Consider the following 19,028-nt stretch of genomic DNA (forward strand, 5'->3'; position numbering starts at 1 on the left):
TTCAAGCCTCAATTGAAAAAGACTTTATTGCGCCAATTTACATTTGACTTGGACTACTGTTCCCAAACAGAGATCAGGTATCATTTTCTTTGATCTTGGTGAGTTTGAACGCTCAAATCCCATAAGGTGTAATAATTTCAAGGATTGTAACTTGCTCAAATGTTTTAAATCACTTTAATAGTGATGGAGGAAATGGGGGTCATAACCTCAAGCTTTTTATCCAGTCAAAGGTTAGATGTGATAGTAGGGGTCATTAACTGCACATTAAGGGAACATGATCCCAAATTCTCCTCTCTGATAATTGAGAATCTAACTAAATCCTCCTGTTGCTGGATTAGTGCCATTAAGCAGCAAAGATTTACGGAGAAATCTAGCGTCCAGTTAATTGACATATAGAAAAAGTAGCATGAAAATAAGTGGGTTAGCAGTCCTCAGCAGGTAAAATCTCTGAAATTAAAATTGACTGCACATGTTAAATTAAGATCTTTCTAAGCCAAGTAATTTTGAAGTATCAGAAGTACAGTCATTTGACTTATTTGTAACGAGACACATGATATTAATTCTTTCATTATCCAGTAGATGTAGCCAGGCCAATAACTGAGGGAAAAGAAGTGAATTTAATTGACCCTTTCTGCCCTCTTAAGATGTTTGTTTGTGCAGTCAGTGACAGTCATTCTCCCTGTGGTGTATATGTCTCCACCTTGGGCTGCTGCTTTTTAGTTTTGTCAAAAGAATAGTTGCATTTGTACACTATTCCACAAAACACATGTCTCCAATTGTCCTTTCTACATCACACCAGAGATTTAGCATTTCCCCTTCTGTGGTTCTATGCACTTGTTTTGCCTATTGGTTCACCAGTCCAATCCAACTACTTTAACTCATGGATATTATCACCTTACTCCAGAGATTATTGTCCACTGCTTCTCTATAATACAGCATTATGAATATACAGCCCATTTACCCAATTCTACCACATGATATCGGAAGAAAATTAGGATAAACTCGGGGAACAATTATGTAAATTATTTGTGCTCCTGCAGACTTTCATAGGCTGCTGGTGTCCTGGAGTACAAAATAGGTTTCTAGATGTCTGTCAGTGGGTACATTTATAACCTGATGGGCCGAACCGTACGCACCAGAAAGGTCCCAGGTTCGATTCTTGGCATCTACTGAGTTATCTGATCTCCGCCGAAGCTGCAGAAAAACCGATACAGTTGGCTTCAGCATCCCTGGGCCAGTTAGGAGAAAAAATCAACCAGGATTCCCACTATCTAGTGACTCTGGTGGTAATGGGTATGTTTATGAAGACAGAATTGGATTCAGCTCTGCTGATATTTGTGGTTGAATAGTCTGCTCGCACTGATTGTGTAGGCTCATAACCTGAAGCATCTTGCCAGCACCTGTGGGCCTGCACCTTACCATGAATTGCTGCTCTAACCTGTACTGTAGTTAGAATATTCTGTCGTTTTGACAGCTTACTTTAGAAAGGATTACAAGGCCATGGGGAGGATTCTGAAGAGATTTATTATGATCCCTGCAATGAGGGATTTTAGTTATGAGGAGGAACTGGGGCAATTTTCGTTAGAGAAAAGCAAGTTGAGATCTAATGAATATTCCAATTTCCTGAGGGGTTTTGATTAGATAAATCAGGAAATTCATGTGACAACCGTACAATAACTCCCTTTATGGTAGTTAGTAGCAATTTAGGAGAGTACCTTCCCCTACCCCTAAACTTTAAAGCAACTGAGTATCTAAACTAAGTTTTACATCTCACCCCAACACAATCATTCCTACAAATTCACCTATGACTATAGTTCATCCGACTATTCCTTTTTAGTCACCAGCACACAGGGATGAACAAAGCATGGGAGAGAGATGAACAAAGCATAGGAAAGAGCTTCTGTAATTTTTTGTCTAACTTTACATTAGATGCACTCCAGACCAATGATTTGGATATAGAACAGCTGCTGGTGAGATGGAGAAGTCTGCAGGTGTGGAATGCTCCGTATCAGCGGGGTACCAGAGGGAGACATGCCAGGGGTGACCCATCCTCCCCCGTGGAATAATATCACCCTGTGGTTGATCCCAGAGAAACGTCAACAGCAGCTGTGACGAAGACAAGCCCAGATCATCAACGGAAAAATGGTGATGGGAGGTAACAGCAGGGGCCTCAGCCGTGGCTAGGAGGAAGAAATATTGTAAACATCCTCTTTTTACTTGAACTGCATTAAAATGAAGCTAAACCTCAAGCAGAAAAATAAGATATTTGATTTCAGAGAAATTTATTTTTCTTGCTATTAATATAACGACTCTTCCTTGAAAGCTTTCAGTGTATCCTTTATAAAACACACTCTGCTACTTGGGTGCCTGAGTGATGGTTACTGCAACGACAGTCTGCATTCTTCGTGTGTCCAATCCATATGGAGAAAATTTGCTCTCAGGTCCCAAAGGACTCTGTGAAATAGTTACAATCGCGACCTGCTGGAGGACCCTGAAACCTCAGCCTTTAGATAAACAACTCAGTATAAAGGGCAGTCGTGCTGCACCCATCCCGGCCGCTTTGATGTCCTGGAAACGGCAATTTCCCAGAGGAAGAGGAATGGTTGTCGCTTTCTCACAGTCGTCACTTTACATATCTTCTTCCTTTCACTGGGAAAGTTTCTTTTATTTTTTTAAGTGCCGTTATCAAAAGGGCAGCAAGGAGCTGGAATGTTGAGTGGTGTCAAATTTGCAAATTACAAAGTGTGCGTCGAACCAGGTACATTCTGTCTCCAATTACACTGACTGGCTTTACTGCAGCTCAACAGACAGCAGACCATTCCACGATGGTTCTGAAAAACCTTAATGTAACTACACTAAAATACGAAGATACTTCATCCGGGCTACAGTTTGTTCAATAGTTTTTTTTCTCCTCTCCCTCGTGAAGGCAGTATAGTTTCATGGGTGCCAGCAGCCTCTCGTGGCCACTTGCATGTGTGAGCCTAGATGGTATATGTCATTAAGCCCTTCAGTAGTGGAGGGCATCGCGGTGGAGCCCAATCACCCAACATCTGCACAAGCATGTTTTCCAGCAGATGACACTGGACAGCAATGAGGAGCAGAAACCCTAGCTGACGTTCTCCCATCTCTACCCTGGGCTGCAGAGGCCAATTGTAGCACCCCTACTGCTTAGATTGACTAGCTCAGCACAGACTGGGAATCAAAAATATATATTATAAAATGCTTTTTTTTAGAAAAAAAAGTGTGTCATTTTAAAAAAAAAATACAAATAACAGCTCTAAACAAATGTTTTTTTTAAAAATGACCTTTCTGTATTATTGATACAGATGTTAAAAAGCACACACCAGCCCATTTTATTTCTGCCCAGATCCTGGAAAAGCCCCTCCACATTTCCCGTCACGCACTAGTTGGACTTTTTGGTCCCTCTTTCTGTTGTATCTTCTCACGTAGCTGCTGCTTTTAACTAGTCCGTCTCCTGGCTTCAATCTCCCAGAGACACGTTCTTGGACCCAGGTGGGTAGAGAGTATCTCCTGTGATAAATCAGACCCATCATGATGTATCTACCACCTGAGAAGTAGAAATGTACAGAGAGAATATTAATAAAAGGCTGTGCTCCTTCCCCATATCATTTCATTGTCATTTTTTTCCCCCAGTTTTCGCTCTCCCTTCAGCAGATCAGCCATGATCTAAATGAATGTTGGAACAGGCTCGAGGAGCTGCATAGCCTACTCTTGTTCCTATGTTCCTTCTTTCACATGAGACGTTAAACTGAGGCCCTGCCTGTCCCCTCAGGTGAAGGGAAAAGATCCCACGGCACTATTTCGAAGAAGAGCAGGGGAGTCCTCCCCAGTGTCCTGGGCCAATATTTATCCCTCAACCAACATTACTAAAACAGATTATCGGGTCATTGTCAAATTGCTGTTTGTGGGAGCTTGCGTGCGCAAATTGGCTGCTGCGTTTCCCTACATTACAATCATGACTGCGCTTCAAAAATACTTCATTAGCTGCGTTGGGAGGTCCTGAGGTTATTAAATGCGCTGTATAAATACAAGTCTTTCTCTTGATGTTGGGAATGGTTCTGCAAGCACTACAGTACCTTTCCCAAGTGGCCATTCATCAAGAAAGACCATAACAAGCAGGCCTGAAATCACTTATCACATGATGTCCACACACAACCACTTTCTGACAAGAGTCTGACAAGTATTTTTAATAGGATTTTGAATTTGTTGAACAGGTAGTTGATTTGGGATAATGGAGCAGAAAAGCACATTTCTTAATTTTGTGCTCATTGGAATAAGGGATGTTTTCTGTGCTGGAGAATGGAATGCTTTCCATGTTGGGCATCTGGTAACATCAAGTCATCCCATGTCAGTTATAGCATAGCTATATCCACAGCTCCTCTACTCTCCTTCAACAATGTGCCTCAATCTCTTATCCTTAGAAGTGCACCATTTTTGCACCAATCTCCCATTTTTCTCAATTTCCCATACCCACTGTCCTTAGGCCTATCTAAGGGACAGTGCTAATCAGAACCAAATTAGAGGAACTATTGAGCTGTGGAGCCATGGCCAGTGGGAATTAGACAGACATGGCCTAAATTCATTTCACGTAGCACTTTCGTTACCAACATAGAGGACTTTCATGCATTTGGTCCAGGTGAGTTTTAACCTAGATCCCAAAGCTGGATGTATCTAACCCACTGCATCAACCAGTTACCCACACATTTCTACTCCTATGAAAGTGCAGCAACGATCATAAATGCTGGACTCACCAAATTTCAAGTCTGGACACAATCTTCTACAGTTGAATGTATCAACAACAAGAATGTGTGCTTTGAAGAAGAATCCATCAGGCGTGACATATAGTCGACTCATGCGGTAGAATCCATTGCTGTCCACCAGTAATGTCACCAACCGCAGCCCTTTACCAAGGGTTTCTATACCGTGGATGATGCCACTGATTGCTGTTGAAAGATGGGCACTGTTACTGCATTAAAGCGGCAATGAGTTAAAGTATCACACTCTGCTATTTTCAGTCCTCACCTCCGGTTATAGGGAATAACAGCATTTAAAAAAAAATACAAATGTAGCAGGAATGCTGGAAACCTGCAGTAAAAACAGAAAATGCTGAAATTGAACAGAGGGCCAGTCAGTATCTGAAAAACAAAGATTAATGTTTTGAGTGTCTGATGAATCATTAACCTATTTTTCTGTCTCAAGGAAGGATATACTTGCCTTAGAGGTGTTTTTTTTTAATTCGTTCACGGGATGTGGGCGTCGCTGGCGAGGCCAGCATTTATTGCCCATCCCTAATTGCCCTTGGTGGTGGTGAGCCGCCTTCTTGAACCGCTGCAATCCGTGTGGTGACGGTTCTCCCACAGTGCTGTTAGGAAGGGAGTTCCAGGATTTTGACCCAGTGACAATGAAGGAACGGCGATATATTTCCAAGTCGGGATGGTGTGTGACTTGGAGGGGAACGTGCAGGTGGTGTTGTTCCCATGTATCTGCTGCTCTTGTCCTTCTAGGTGGTAGAGGTCACGGGTTTGGGAGGTGCTGTCGAAGAAGCCTTGGCGAGTTGCTGCAGTGCATCCTGTGGATGGTGCACACTGCAGCCACAGTGCGCCGGTGGTGAAAGGAGTGAATGTTTAGGGTGTTGGATGGGGTGCCAATCAAGCAGGCTGCTTTATCTTGGATGGTGTCGAGCTTCTTGAGTGTTGTTGGAGCTGCACTCATCCAAGCAAGTGGAGAGTATTCCATCACACTCCTGACTTGTGCCTTGTAGATGGTGGAAAGGCTTTGGGGAGTCAGGAGGTGAGTCACTCGCTGCAGAATACCCAGCCTCTGACCTGCTCTCGTAGCCACAGTATTTATATGGCTGGTCCAGTTAAGTTTCTGGTCAATGGTGACCCCCAGGATGTTGATGGTGGGGGATTCGGCGATGGTAATGCCGTTGAATGTCAAGGGGAGGTGGTTTGACTCTCTCTTGTTGGAGATGGTCATTGCCTGGCACTTATCTGGCGCGAATGTTACTTGCCACTTATCAGTCCAAGCCTGGATGTTGTCCAGGTCTTGTTGCATGCGGGCTTGGACTGCTTCATTATTTGAGGGGTTGCGAATGGAACTGAACACTGTGCAGTCATCAGCGAACATCCCCATTTCTGACCTTATGATGGAGGGAAGATCATTGATGAAGCAGCTGAAGATTGGCCCTAGGACACTGCCCTGAGGAACTCCTGCAGCAATGTCCTGGGGCTGAGATGATTGGCCTCCAACAACCACTACCAACGAAGGTTCACTAGATTGATTCCTAGGATAAGAGGGTTGCCCTATGAGGAGAGATTGAGTAGAATGGGCCTATATTCTCTGGAGTTTAGAAGAATGAGAGGTGATCTCATTGAAATGTATAAAATTCCAAGAGGGCTTGATAGGGTAGATGCTGAGAGGCTGTTTCCCCTGGCTGGAGAGTCTAGATCTAGGGGTCATAGTCTCAGGATAAGGGGTGGGCGATTTAGGATGGAGATGAAAAATTTCTACACTCAGGCTTGTGAATCTTTGGAATTCTCTACCCCAGAGGGCTGTGGATGCTCAGTCATTGAGTATATTCAAGACTGAGATCGATGGATATTTGGAAACAAAGGGAATCAAGGGATATGGCGATAGGGTGGGAAAGTGGAGTTGAGGTAGAAGATCAGCCATGATCTTATTAAATGGTGGAACAGGCTTGAGGGGGCATATGGCCTACTCCTGCTCCTATTTCTTATGTTTATGTAAATTCTGACTGACCTAATGCATTACCAGCATTCTCTATTATTACATGTGGATTTCTGTATGTAGCATAATCACAGGACTCAGATTATGTTGTGAACTAAAATGTGAAAATCAAGTGGTTTAGGAGCATTGTCTAAGCATCATCTGAAACTGTGCCTCTTCACTATTGCTGTGCCATGGATAGGTGGGCTGCAAGGGGGAGTTCCACATCATCTTTGTGCTGTCAGGGAGAGAAGGTGCAGAATGGGGACAAAAGTGTGGGAAAACTGGAAGGCCTGGTGCCTGCTCAGCAACTTATTGTGGCTGAACATTCCAGATTGTGGATCACCAAAGTGAATCTCTATCCTACCTCTCTATCCTGCCACCGTGCTGCTCATTTTCCTACATTTCAACAGTGACTACACTTCAAAAATACTCAATTGGCTGTAAAGCACTTTTGGGCGTCCTGAGGATGTGAAAGACACTATATAAATGCAAATCTTTCTATTGAGCTCGAAATTTAAAATAATTAAGCTTGTATTATTGTCACTTCCCCATGCCCAACAAACCAAAAAAACCCTTCGACTCCCCCTACTCTAGCCCTGAACCTCCCTGATGCTCTCTCCAAGGCTCCTCACATCATCTCCCTCACCAAAAAGCTATCCACCCTCTGCTCTGAATTGACTGTAACGAGATGCCCCTGTAGTCTCCCTGGGCAGTCTGTTCCACATATTCACTACCCTCTGTGTGAAGTAGTTAAATTTAAGCTGTCTATTCATCTTTCTGCTTCTCAGGTTGAGCTCATACTTTCAGTTGTTACATTTGTGGTTATGTCAAACAACTTATTCGGGTTCAGCTTATCTACAAGTGTCAGCTGAGTACGCTCTTGCCTCTGTGTCAGCTGGTTGTAGATCTTTGTCTCCCTCTAGCATTTGATCAAATAATCTAGACTGCCATGGTACTGTCCTTCGGTGAGAAGTTACATTGAGGACCCATGTGCCTGTTCAGGTGGGGATGTTAAAAAATCCCATGGCACTATTTGAAAAGGGACAGGGAGCTCTCCCAGTGTCCCAGCCAACAAACTTCCCTAAACCAAATACCCAAAAATAAATTAATGTTGGTCATATTGTTTGTGGAACCTCGCTGTGCACAACAGTGATCCATTGTACATGAAGCAATTTGGTTTCTCCTTATAACTCGTGCCTAACCCTCCGCCCCCGACCCCCAGTATCAGCTTACAGTTTTCTCTATATAACAACTTGCATCATTTATGTAGCACCTTTTTAATGTAGTAAAACATCCCAAGATGCTTCATAGAAACGTAATAAGACAAAATTTGACACCGAGCCAAAGAAGAAGATAGTAGGAGGGGTTTCTAAAATCTTGGTCAAAGAGGTAGATTTTCGGGAGGGTCTTAAAGGAGGAGAGAGAGGCGGAGAAGTAACGTGGTGGGGCTTGGGTGGGCGGCAGAGAACAAGAATTTAAAGGAGACGGGTAGAACAGGTGTCAGAGCAGTAGGGGAAGAGACCAAGGTATGATTGTGATAAGGGCCACACCGCCACTGTGGCAGTTCTGGGCGGGGCAGGTGCCACAAACTATAGCCAGGCGGGGAGGCTATAGGGTAAGGTGTCATCACCTGTGAACCAAGTTTCCATGAACACCATGATGTTAAAGCAATCATCCACAATAAGGTCGTGGATGGCAAGGGCATTATTCGTAAGTGAACGGACATTCTGGAGGGAGATGCGAAGAGAGTCGGTGACTGTTGATCCGCTGGCGGAATCCAAGGGGTCAGCGGTGCAAGGGGTGAGTGGGATGGCAAGTGGCATTAATAGTGGCCAGGGACTCAACCATGCTCTCACCCTTTTAACTGTAGATGGCAGGCCAGGTGAACAAAAAAGTGATTAAAAATACAAAATAAATATGGGACACTCGGGTGTTTTGGAGGGCATATTAATATGCCCACTTACTATTTTTGGAGACTATGGTATGAAAGGATTAAACGTAGTGTGTAATGCTTAGTCCTCATTAACCTATCTTTCACATATAAAACAGGCTGTTAAATCCTCATTTATACCTCAACCTCCTTATCTTCATGCGAATTTGTAAAAGTCAGTGCTGTAGGCAAGGAGCTTTGCCTGCCCGCAGTGTATATCAGAATCTGAGGCATGTGTTGGGCAAGATTTCCCGATCAGAAAATAATGAGCAGTGTTTGCAATATGTGCTGCTGGCAGATGAAGTTTTAATAATTACTCCCGCTGAATAATCCATATTCATGTACATTCTCCATTACCGTCATATACTATGCTTAATCTCCAATCATACATAGTCCATACTTTCATGACATAAAATTTCCCCCCATACACTTAAGTATTATCCATGGGGTAGATATTCAACTTACCGCCCCCCTGGGCGTAAACTGACATTGCTGCCCATTGCAGAAACGGCCTGGTTTTCATTTCCATTGATTTCAGTGGTAATGAAAATCAGGTGGTTTCTATAACAGGCAGTTGATCCACAATGCCTGGGCGGTAAATTGAAATTATACCCCCAAATCCCACTATTAAATGGATGGTATGTGCCAATAAATTGACATTCCCCCACTTATTGCTCAAACCTGGCACTTGATTAATGATTGGGTACATCTTATCCTTGCTGTATCAGACCTCCTTGGATGGTAAGGCTCTTATTTAAGGTGAAACTACCTAGTGTTACTCATTTTAATTTGATTGAACCCAGTTTTGAAGAGCTACATATTAATGAAGGCACAGAATTAATGCGATGAATCATAGAGAGAAATGACAATAGAACAGCACTCCTCATACAATCATACAATGCAGAAAGAGGCCATTCGGCCCATCGTGCCTATGCAGGCTATTTGAAAGAGCCATCCAATTAGTCCCACTCCCCTCAAACATTGCAAGTTGTGGACCAGATTGGACCATCTTCCTTGTGGGATCTAAAAGCACAAAACAACAAATGACTCAAGCAGGGTGATGTGGGCGACCATCTCATGATGAATACTGTAATTCTCTGTGACAATCACTGTACTGAAGAGCTATTTCTATAACTGAACTATCTTACTGACAATGATTCGTTTTGAGACCAAAGGCTAGGAATTACTGTTGGCAATAACAGTGGACAAAGTTTAACAAATTCATATGACATTCCTTGGCCTATTTTAATCTGTTTAATGTAAATGGGTCAACCCCTTCATCAATAGTGGACAAAGGACTATCAAATAAATGCAGTTGATGTTCATCTCCTAGTCTCCTAACAGTAATTGCCAGGCTCAAAAACATTCAGTGATGAAGAAAAAAACAAGTTGAAAGAAGAGTTGAGAAGTAAGTACATAATTTTCCTAAAAGCAGCTTCTCACAGTATACCTGGTACACCATTATAGTTGTTTTCTGTCCAGCTCAGTGATGTGAAGTCGTATGCACAGCAATAAATATTTAGGTAAATATGAGTCTGCTCCAAAATACTGAAAAATGTGTCAAAAATCAAAATGTTCTGGGGAATATATTGCCCTTCCCCACCCCAAAAAAAAAATCTGATATAAGAGTATATTCACTAAAGGAATCACCACTATTATTATTAACAGTGATTTGTTTTGAGACCAAATGCTAGGAATTACTGTTGGCAATAACAGTGGACAAAGTTTAACAAATTCATACGACATTCCTTTGCCTATTTTAATCTGTTTAATGTAAATGGGTCAACCCCTTCAATAGTGGGCAAAGGAATATCAAATAAATGCAGTTGATGTTCATCTCCTAGTGTCACTAACAGTGATTGCCACAATATATTGCCCTACCCCACCCCAAAAAAAAATCTGATATACAGTATACTCACTCCAGGAATCACCACTACACCACTGGGGACACTCGTCTGCAGATCTTTCCCCATGAAAAATATTTTTTAATAAAAATTGATCAGGAATTAAATCAAAATCTCTTGGAAATCTCAGTCTGTTCTTACCAAACTCACTGTTGCAGTAGAATTCTCTTTCGTTCTTTTCCTTTCTGCATTCAATTGAACACAGCTGTTTGTCGTAATCTATGAAAAAAAAGCCAGATTAATTAATGAATTAATACAGAGCTCACAGCCAGCAAATTGCCACTGCAATTTTAATTTTTACATATAAAATCATTAAAGCGGCTCATCCCTATTTTCCTCAGCATAATGTTTTACTAACTAAACTTTTTATGTGCTTTGTTTCAGTGCTAAGTGTATAAAGAGATGTGGTTATGACCCTGGAAGAAATGAGAAACTTTCATTTATATAGCACCTTTCATGCCCTCAACAGCGTTCCAAAACGTTTCCCAACCAATGAATTACTTTTGAATTTATTCACTGTTTTGTAGGCAAACGCAGCAGCCAATTTGTGCACAGCAAAATCCTACAAACAGCCTTGAGATAAATCACCAATTTTGGTGTTGGATGGTTGAAGGATGAAAGTTGGCCAGGACATCGGGAGAACTCCCTGCCCTGGTTGCAAAAAAATCTACGCACAACGGGCTCGATTTAAACTCCCGGGCGGGAACGCGGTCTAGTGAGCGACCGGCCCTTCTGGGAGTGGTAACTAGGAGGGCTCAGCCGATTTTAACAGCCAGGCGTCGTTAACAAGCCGCTTGCCAATTTCCCGACCATAACAGCCAGGAAGTCAGCAGTAAGCAACTGCCCAGCTATTAATATCGGGCAGCATGAGGCCACGGCCGGGGACTCAGGAACACTCCCCAGCGCAAGGTTGAGTAGAATGGACTATTCCGTCTGCAGTTAAGAAGAATGAGAGTTGATCTCATTGAAACATATAAGATTATTAGAGGGCTTGACATGATAGATGCTGAGAGATTGTTTCCCTAGGCTAGAGAGTCCAGAATTAGAGGGCAAGGTCGCAGTTTACGAGGTCGGCCATTCAAGACTGAGATGAGGAGGAATTTCTTCCGCAGAGGATTGTGAATCTTTGGAATTCTCTACCCCAGAGGGCTGTGGATGCTGAGTCGTTAAATATATTCAAGGCTGAGCGAGATAGATTTTTGGATTCTAGTGGAATCAAGGGATATGGGGATCGGGCGGGAAAGTGGAGTGGAGGTCGAAGATCAGCCATGATCTTACTGAATGACGGAGCAGGCTCGAGGGGCCGTATGGCCTACTCCTGCTCTTATGGAAGTGCTCCGGGAGGGGAATGCCAGTCGGGGGGGGGAGCCTGAGACAGGGGAAGTCCAAAGTTTCCTTGTAGGGCCTGGAGGTGCACTCCTGCTCCAACAGGCCCACAAGGAAACCTGTTTTTAAAAAATTTAAAGCTTACCTTGCTGGGCCTGTTCTGGCTCTGGCTCCTGTTCCAGGCAGGTTTGGCCTGGCAGGGAAGCCATCACTGCTCCCCACTCAGGCCTGGTTAAAATAGCAATTAGGGGTGGGCAATAAATGCTGGCCTTGCCAGTGATGCCCACATCCCATGAACGAATAAAAAAAAATCAGGTCGTGGTGATGTCATTGGATCCCGATCTGCATATTTAAAGAGGACCCCACCGGTTTGGGGTGGGTGCATTCTTGCCACCTGCAATTTAAAATTGTAGTCGGTCCGATTGGGGCGGGAAAGGAATGGGTAAGTCTCCTGTTCCATTTCAACTGTACCCCTGCCTGGTTTCCGCCAAACGGGGAAGGAATTAAAATCAACCCCAGTGTATCGAGGATCAGCAACTGAATAAACATCTGAGACAGCACAACAGAAGTGCTATTCTTCCGCATCAATTTGCAAATAGATGAAAAAAAACACCAAATATTGCCCAAGATTCCTGCGACTGTTAATGGCCCTGAACAGCCACTGTGTAATTTTTAACATTTTTTTTCCTCTTTAACTGATTTGATCTAGAAATGGCAATGGTGCCACCAAAGCAAGTAGTGGAATCCATCTGCTGTGTAATTCTCCATGGGGAAGGAGTGACAGTGAGTGTGTATCACCCTCTCCCCTCAGCTGTTGTCACATACCTCAGCTGCCAGCTCAAACCTGGGATTGGCAGAAGCTGGAATTAAATACTGTTCCTCATCTTTCCTTTCTGTTAAGCCAAAGATACAAGGAAATTCTATTAGGAGGTGCATCTATTCCAACCTCCATAGGACAAGTGAAAGGGATTTATTAAAGCTGTAAGATTTATATGGGGTAATTCTGCAAATGGGAGCTCCCAGGGAGATCATGGGCTTCGTGGGCTTCCCAAGACTTGCTTCCTGCGAGCGGTGTTCTCTGCTGGGAGCACCAGATCGCAGAATCGCTCCCTCCCCTCGAAGCTCAGTAAGGTTATCCAATGAGTAATTAAACATTGAAAGTGTGTAGGCCTCAGGTTGATCCCCAGTTTGTGCTGTTAGCTATTCTCAGCCTAGGCAACAGTAGGGATGCTGCAATCGGGTGCAAATCCTCTGGGTTAAGAAATCGGGCACAATTCCCTCTCTTGATTGCTATCCAGAGCCCCCTCGTGGATGTTGGGTGAGGACAGGAAAGGGTTCTAATGTGATGATTCCCCATGATTGAATAATACGCTGACACTTACTGTCAAGACTCAGAAATGAATAATGGACACTTGAATGAAGTACTGGGTGCAACCACAACCCACCAAGGAGCCGATATCTTCAATTGAGTAGGGAAGAGGAGAAAAATGAAGAGAGAAATAAAAAAAATCCTCCCTCTTTTTGTTCATTTCCTCCCCTCTGCATCATCCATTCAGGTCGTCAAAAGGACAGGAAAGTGACAAGCTGTCAGCTTCTGTTAATGTCATTATTAATTCCTTTAAAACCCACCACCCAGAATCTCAGCTAAAGTCAAGCCCTTGTCAGGTGGGAGACTGCTAGCATGGTGTATTACATAATAAATCTTTCTTCACACTCCCTCCAGTGTTCGAAAATACTGAGCCCCACAGATCAGGAAGGTCTGGGATTAGATCTGTGCTGAGTTATCCGATCTCACCTGAGAGGCATAAAGAAACAGGCATGCTATAATTGGCCTCGGTGTTAATGAGCTCGGAAGAGAGAAAATAAATCAGCCAGGGATTCGGAAAGTTAATGCGCAGATCCCTAGTGGAAAGGGCCAATGTGTGAACATCAGGTGAGGACACAATCAGGCTCAACACTGAAGTCCTCCAAAATCAAATAACCTGTTAATACTCAAATGCATCACACATGAATAATGACCACCTGGACATTGTACCCAGGAGTGACTAGTGCCTTCAGGAGAGGAAAGGTTAACATTGAGGATAAAAAATCTTGGCAATATCAGCATTGGTACCGAAATAGAATTACCTTCTCTGAGTATGTTAAAATGATAGAGCAAGCTCATAGTGCGACGGTTGGTTACAGACGACGAGTTGATGCCGTTTATGAATATCTCACTGGTTCTGTACCGATTGGTCTTTCTAGGTCGATTCTCCTCAGGGTCCAGTCCTGCTGGGCGGTCCAAGGTTGTCGCTCTTTCTCCTGGTTTTGTTGCACGATGGGTGTCACTGATTTGACCGTAGAGCCGGGCATCCTCGTAATGGTGGGCCGGATACACTGAAGAACCTGACTGCATGCTCTTGGCCAGAAGGCTGTAGTAAGCCGGCGACCTGTTCAAATTGGACTTGTCTGGATACAATGAAGCCACGAGGCCTCGGAGGTCGCTCGGTGGCCATCTTTCATGCCTCTCGGGATGTTCTTTTACTGTTGCTTTGTAGATCTGCCTCTCTGCGCTTTCATTCCTTTTGCTGTTTTTTTCAAAGAAAACTAAGGGCATGAGTTCAACTTCTGCATGCGAGTTTTCATTTTTCATCTTGTATTGTTGGTAATGAGCCTCTTCTCTCTCAAAAAAGGCATCGAGAGCAGGTAAAATAGGCTCAGGAAGACTCCGGTTTTTGTGTGGCAATTTTGTCAGATTTACTGAAGGGTCCAGCACCCTGTGGAGTCCTGTGGAGGAGGATCTTCTACCTGTTGTTCTTCCAACTTGTGGTGTGAGCTCTACACACAGAAAACAGAGTAAGAGACACAGGAACTGCAGAGATATTTCCACCTGTTGCATTTTCAGAGATCTATGAAATACTTATGTTTTTTTACAGTTGATTTACTGAACTTTCTTATCAAGATGATTAGAGTGACATGTGGGATTCTTTTTTGAGGATGTGTTGCCTCTAATTGCCTGCCCCTGTACGTCAGTGGATAACAATCTGGAGCAGGAACCCTAGCTGCTTCCCCCCCCCTCCCCCCCGCTTTAACCCTAGACTCTTACCTAAGACCACAAGAAATAGGAGCAGGAGTAGGCCATCCAGCCCCTCGAGCCTGCTCCGCAACAAGATCATGGCTGATTTTCTACCTCAATGCCGTTTTCCTGCACCATCCCCTTCTCCCTTGATGCCTTTAATATCTAGAAATCTATCGATCTCTGTTTTGAATATACTCAATGACTGAGCCTCCACAGCCCTCTGGGGCAGAGAATTCCAAAGATTCACCACCCTCTGAGGGAAGAAATTTCTCCTCATCTCAGTCCTAAATGGCCTACCCCTTATTCTGAGACTGTGACCCCTGGTTCTGGACTCCCCAGCCAGTGGAAACATCCTCCCTACATCTACCCTGTCGAGCCCTGTAAGAATTTTGTATATTTCAATGAGATCACCTCTCGTTCTTCTAAACTGTAGAGAATACAGGCCTAGTCTACTCAATCTCTCCTCATATGACAATCCCGCCATCCCAGGAATCAATCTGGTGAACCTTCATTGCACTCCTTCTATGGCAAGTATATCCTTTCCTAGGTAAGGAGACCAAAATTGTACACAATAATCCAGGTATGGTCTCACCAAGGCCCTATATAATTGCAGTAAGACATCTTTACTCCTGTACTCAAATCCTCTTGTAATAAAGGCCAACATACCTTTGCCTTCCTAATTGCTTGCTGCACCTGCATGTTAGCTTTCAGTGATTCATGTACAAGGACACCCAGGTCCTTTTGAACATCAACTTTTCCCAATCTCTCACCATTTAAAAATACTCTGCATTTCTGTTTTTCCTACCAAAGTGGATAACTTCACATTTTTCCACATTATATTCCATCTGCCATGTTCTTGCCCACTCACTTAGCCTGTCTATATCCCCTTGAAGCCTCTTTGCATCCTCCTCACAGCTCACATTCCCACTTAGTTTTGTGTCATCAGCAAACTTGGAAATATTACATTTGGGTCCCTTCATCCAAATCATTGATATAGATTGTGAATAGCTGGGGCCCAAGCACCGATCCCTGCGGTACCCCACTAGTCACAGTCTCCCAACCTGAAAAAGACTTGTTTGTTCCTACTCTCTGTTTTCTGTCTGTTAACCAATTCTCAATCTGTGCCAGTATATTACCCCCAATTCCATGTGCTTTAACTTTGTTCACCAACCTCCTGTGTGGGACCTTATCGAAAGCCTTCTGAAAATCCATACACACCACATCCATTGGTTCCCCCTTATCTATTCTACTGGTTACATCCTCAAAGAACTCCAATAGGTTTGTCAAACATGATTTCCCTTTCATAAATCCATGTTGACTCTGCCAAATCCTATTATTATTTTCTAAGTGCCCTGTTATCACATCCTTTATAATAGATTCTAGCATTTTCCCTACTACTGATGTCAGGCTAACAGGTCTGTAGTTCCCTGTTTTCTCTCTCCCTCCTTTCTTAAATAGTGGGGTTACATTTGCTACCCTCCAATCATTCCAGAATCTATTGAATTTTGGAAGATGCAACTAATGCATCCACTATCTCTATGGACACCTCTTTCAAAACCCTGGGATGTAGATCATCAGGTCCTTGGGATTTGAACCTTGAGCCCAATTGTATTGGCCGAGATCAACTAACAACACGGACCATTCATAGACCCTGAGACATTCCTAAACCTGCATGGCTGAGCACCACACTTGCCATATCCCCTCTCGCATTTCTGGGAAGCTTCCAGCATCTAGTTAAAGAAGTTCAATTTTTCCAAATACATCACTAGTATAACCAGGGAATGAGCTGTCTGCCTTGCCAAAGGCAGAGAGACCAGCCAAAGTGTCATTTTCATCATGATTTTGCCTTGATACATTTTGTCTCAATTTGCACCATTCATTTGGCAAAGTTGTTTAAATCTTGTTTACCACTTTTTTCAGGAAGGTGCTTTCCCTTTAAGGTATTACACTTGTACAAATTACATTCATAGCTGCAATTTCTCATGCCTCACAGACTGTTTAGAAACTATACAGCTCCTTCCTTTCTCGCATATCCTAAATAGCAAATAAATCTTCAAACATTTTGTAGTGCAAATTGTTATAATCCTTGCAGATTGTAAAATTTCAAATACAGAGCAGCGTTTATTAATCGTAAAATTAATATAAATTTGTTTTACGTAGTGAATTGGATAAAATTCTGCTCACCTTTATTTTTTGCATTAATATTTTTTGCAAATACCACGATCGAGAAGATCTGCATTAATAACATCCCATTCATACTGAAGCTGGAACGGAAACCCAGTGACTGAGGTGGAGAGAAGAGCCCCTCCGTTTTATACCCTTCTTGAGCTATGCTAATAAGGGACAACAACGCAGCCTGGGATAAACCTTCGCCAAACGATCCAATTTCACTCTGTTTTCCACTTCAGAATTATTCTTCTGAGACCTGGACGTTTTTTTTTGTCATTTCTATCGAACAATGCAAAAATATCCCTAGATTTATAACGAAAAATATTTAAATAAACATAATAGCGATTTTCAACAGCTTTTTTAATATTTAAAAATTATGATTTTAGATATATTTTCAAAAAGGCTCGAGAATCTGAATTGTTTCACATATTCATCGAATGCTCTATTATAAGAAATTCTTGCAGAAGTAACGATGCTACATTCAGTATTCACAGCCTTAGAAAACAGAGCGAAATGTAATTTCATTACAGTTTTTCCGAAAGTATAACCGCTCGAGACTGTTACATGTTTATTTGCTTCCAGTGAAACACACACTGCAAAGGCTGGCAGCTACTTGCAAAAATCACAATCAACTCATTTTTGTTTGATGGATGAGCTGCTTGTATTTTTTTTAACCTTGGGAATTGGCAGGGTTTGGAAATCCGTCGTTTTCTATACAATGTGCAATTAATAACAATGAAAATTGAATCTGCTTGTCGACATCGGATTGTACGATTTTTAAAAAAAAATTACAATAATTAAACTTTGAATCAGGTTCAATATGATTATTCTACTCGGTTGAACAGTGTTGCAGGCCTGTGAAGGTACTGACTTTTTTTTTAAAAAACGATTGCATCTATTCAGAGGATGATAATTTCGTGGTTTATTTTTGCTTTGTTAAACCGAACCAGGCAATCGCCGGCAGATTTGCACCCAGCTGACGCGGGATCGGTCCGTGCTTATGCGCTGAGCCGGTCTCGCTATCGCCCTCTGCTGGCACTCGGCCCGCACCGCCACTAAAACACGCCTCTGAACCGACGGTTCCCTCGTTGAAACGCCGCTTTTCTTTGGGTTTTGAGGTCTGGAGGCCCCGGCAGCGTCTCCGCTTAAAGTGTAAGCCGCTGCCCGCGACTGAGTACCCGGGGCTGAGCAGCCCGACTGGGAACGGGGCGGCGTTACAAAAAGGTGCAACAGTGCGACCCAGATGGGACTCGAACCCACAATCCCCAGCTCCGGAGGCTGATGCCTTATCCATTAGGCCACTGGGTCATCACGAGGGCTGCATAGCGGCAGTGGGACATATACACGTGGCAGTGCGGATACATACAACAGATTCTGTGCACATAGTAAAAACTGTGGGCAGGTGAACATGTGGAAGAAAGGCAGATAATATACATGTGGCAGCGCAGTTATCCAGGAAAGAATAATGATGCATAGAGCATATACTATAATTAACAGCACACTATATATACTGTGCATATTTGTATATGAATACACACACATATATGAGAGCACATGTGGTACTTATACAGCGACAGGACAGAAAGAGTAGCTATACATAGGATAGAGAGAGCATACAGGAGTAGACCATTCAATGACCCCAACTTGTTCCACCATTCTATTAGATCATGGCAGATCTGTACCTCAAATCTATATGATCCCTGATACCCTTACCCAACAAAAATCTATCAATCTCAGTCTTGAAAATTTAAATTGACCCAGCATTAGGATTGCCAACCCACCCGGATTGCCCAGGAGCCTCCCAGAACGGGACATGTATCTCCTGGGCGCTGCTGCTCACAGCCCGCCACCGCAGTGCCCTCCCACTCCATGACGTCACCGGCTGCCA

The 19,028-nt window shown here is 43.2% G+C and overlaps 1 protein-coding gene and 1 non-coding gene across 2 annotated transcripts; both read right to left on the reverse strand.

Moving 5' to 3' along the window:
* LOC137341357 (uncharacterized) lies at nt 1-17,437 on the reverse strand. Its single transcript, XM_068004480.1, has 5 exons — nt 17,156-17,437; nt 14,041-14,730; nt 10,729-10,806; nt 4,773-4,964; nt 1-3,568 (listed from the first exon to the last, which is right to left on the reverse strand). The coding sequence occupies exons 1-5, from the start codon at nt 17,226-17,228 to the stop codon at nt 3,354-3,356; spliced, it is 1,248 nt and encodes a 415-aa protein (XP_067860581.1). The 5' UTR covers nt 17,229-17,437; the 3' UTR covers nt 1-3,353.
* Nucleotides 17,438-18,375: 938 nt separating this feature from the next.
* trnar-ccg (transfer RNA arginine (anticodon CCG)) lies at nt 18,376-18,448 on the reverse strand. Its single transcript has one exon. It is a non-coding gene; the product is annotated as a tRNA-Arg (tRNA).
* Nucleotides 18,449-19,028: the final 580 nt, after the last annotated feature.

This window comes from Heptranchias perlo, chromosome 23, assembly GCF_035084215.1.
Source record: "Heptranchias perlo isolate sHepPer1 chromosome 23, sHepPer1.hap1, whole genome shotgun sequence".
Taxonomy (NCBI): Eukaryota; Metazoa; Chordata; class Chondrichthyes; order Hexanchiformes; family Hexanchidae; genus Heptranchias; species Heptranchias perlo.

Coding starts and splice junctions, on each gene's coding strand:
- LOC137341357 (XM_068004480.1), bottom strand. CDS start 17,228: ATGAATGGGATGTTATTAATGCAGATCTTCTCGATCGTGGTATTTGCA. Junction 4,965..10,728: donor CTACTGCAACAGTGAGTTTG/GTAAGAACAGAC, acceptor ATCTTTCAACAG/CAATCAGTGGCATCATCCAC. Junction 3,569..4,772: donor GTGTCCAGACTTGAAATTTG/GTGAGTCCAGCA, acceptor TCTACTTCTCAG/GTGGTAGATACATCATGATG.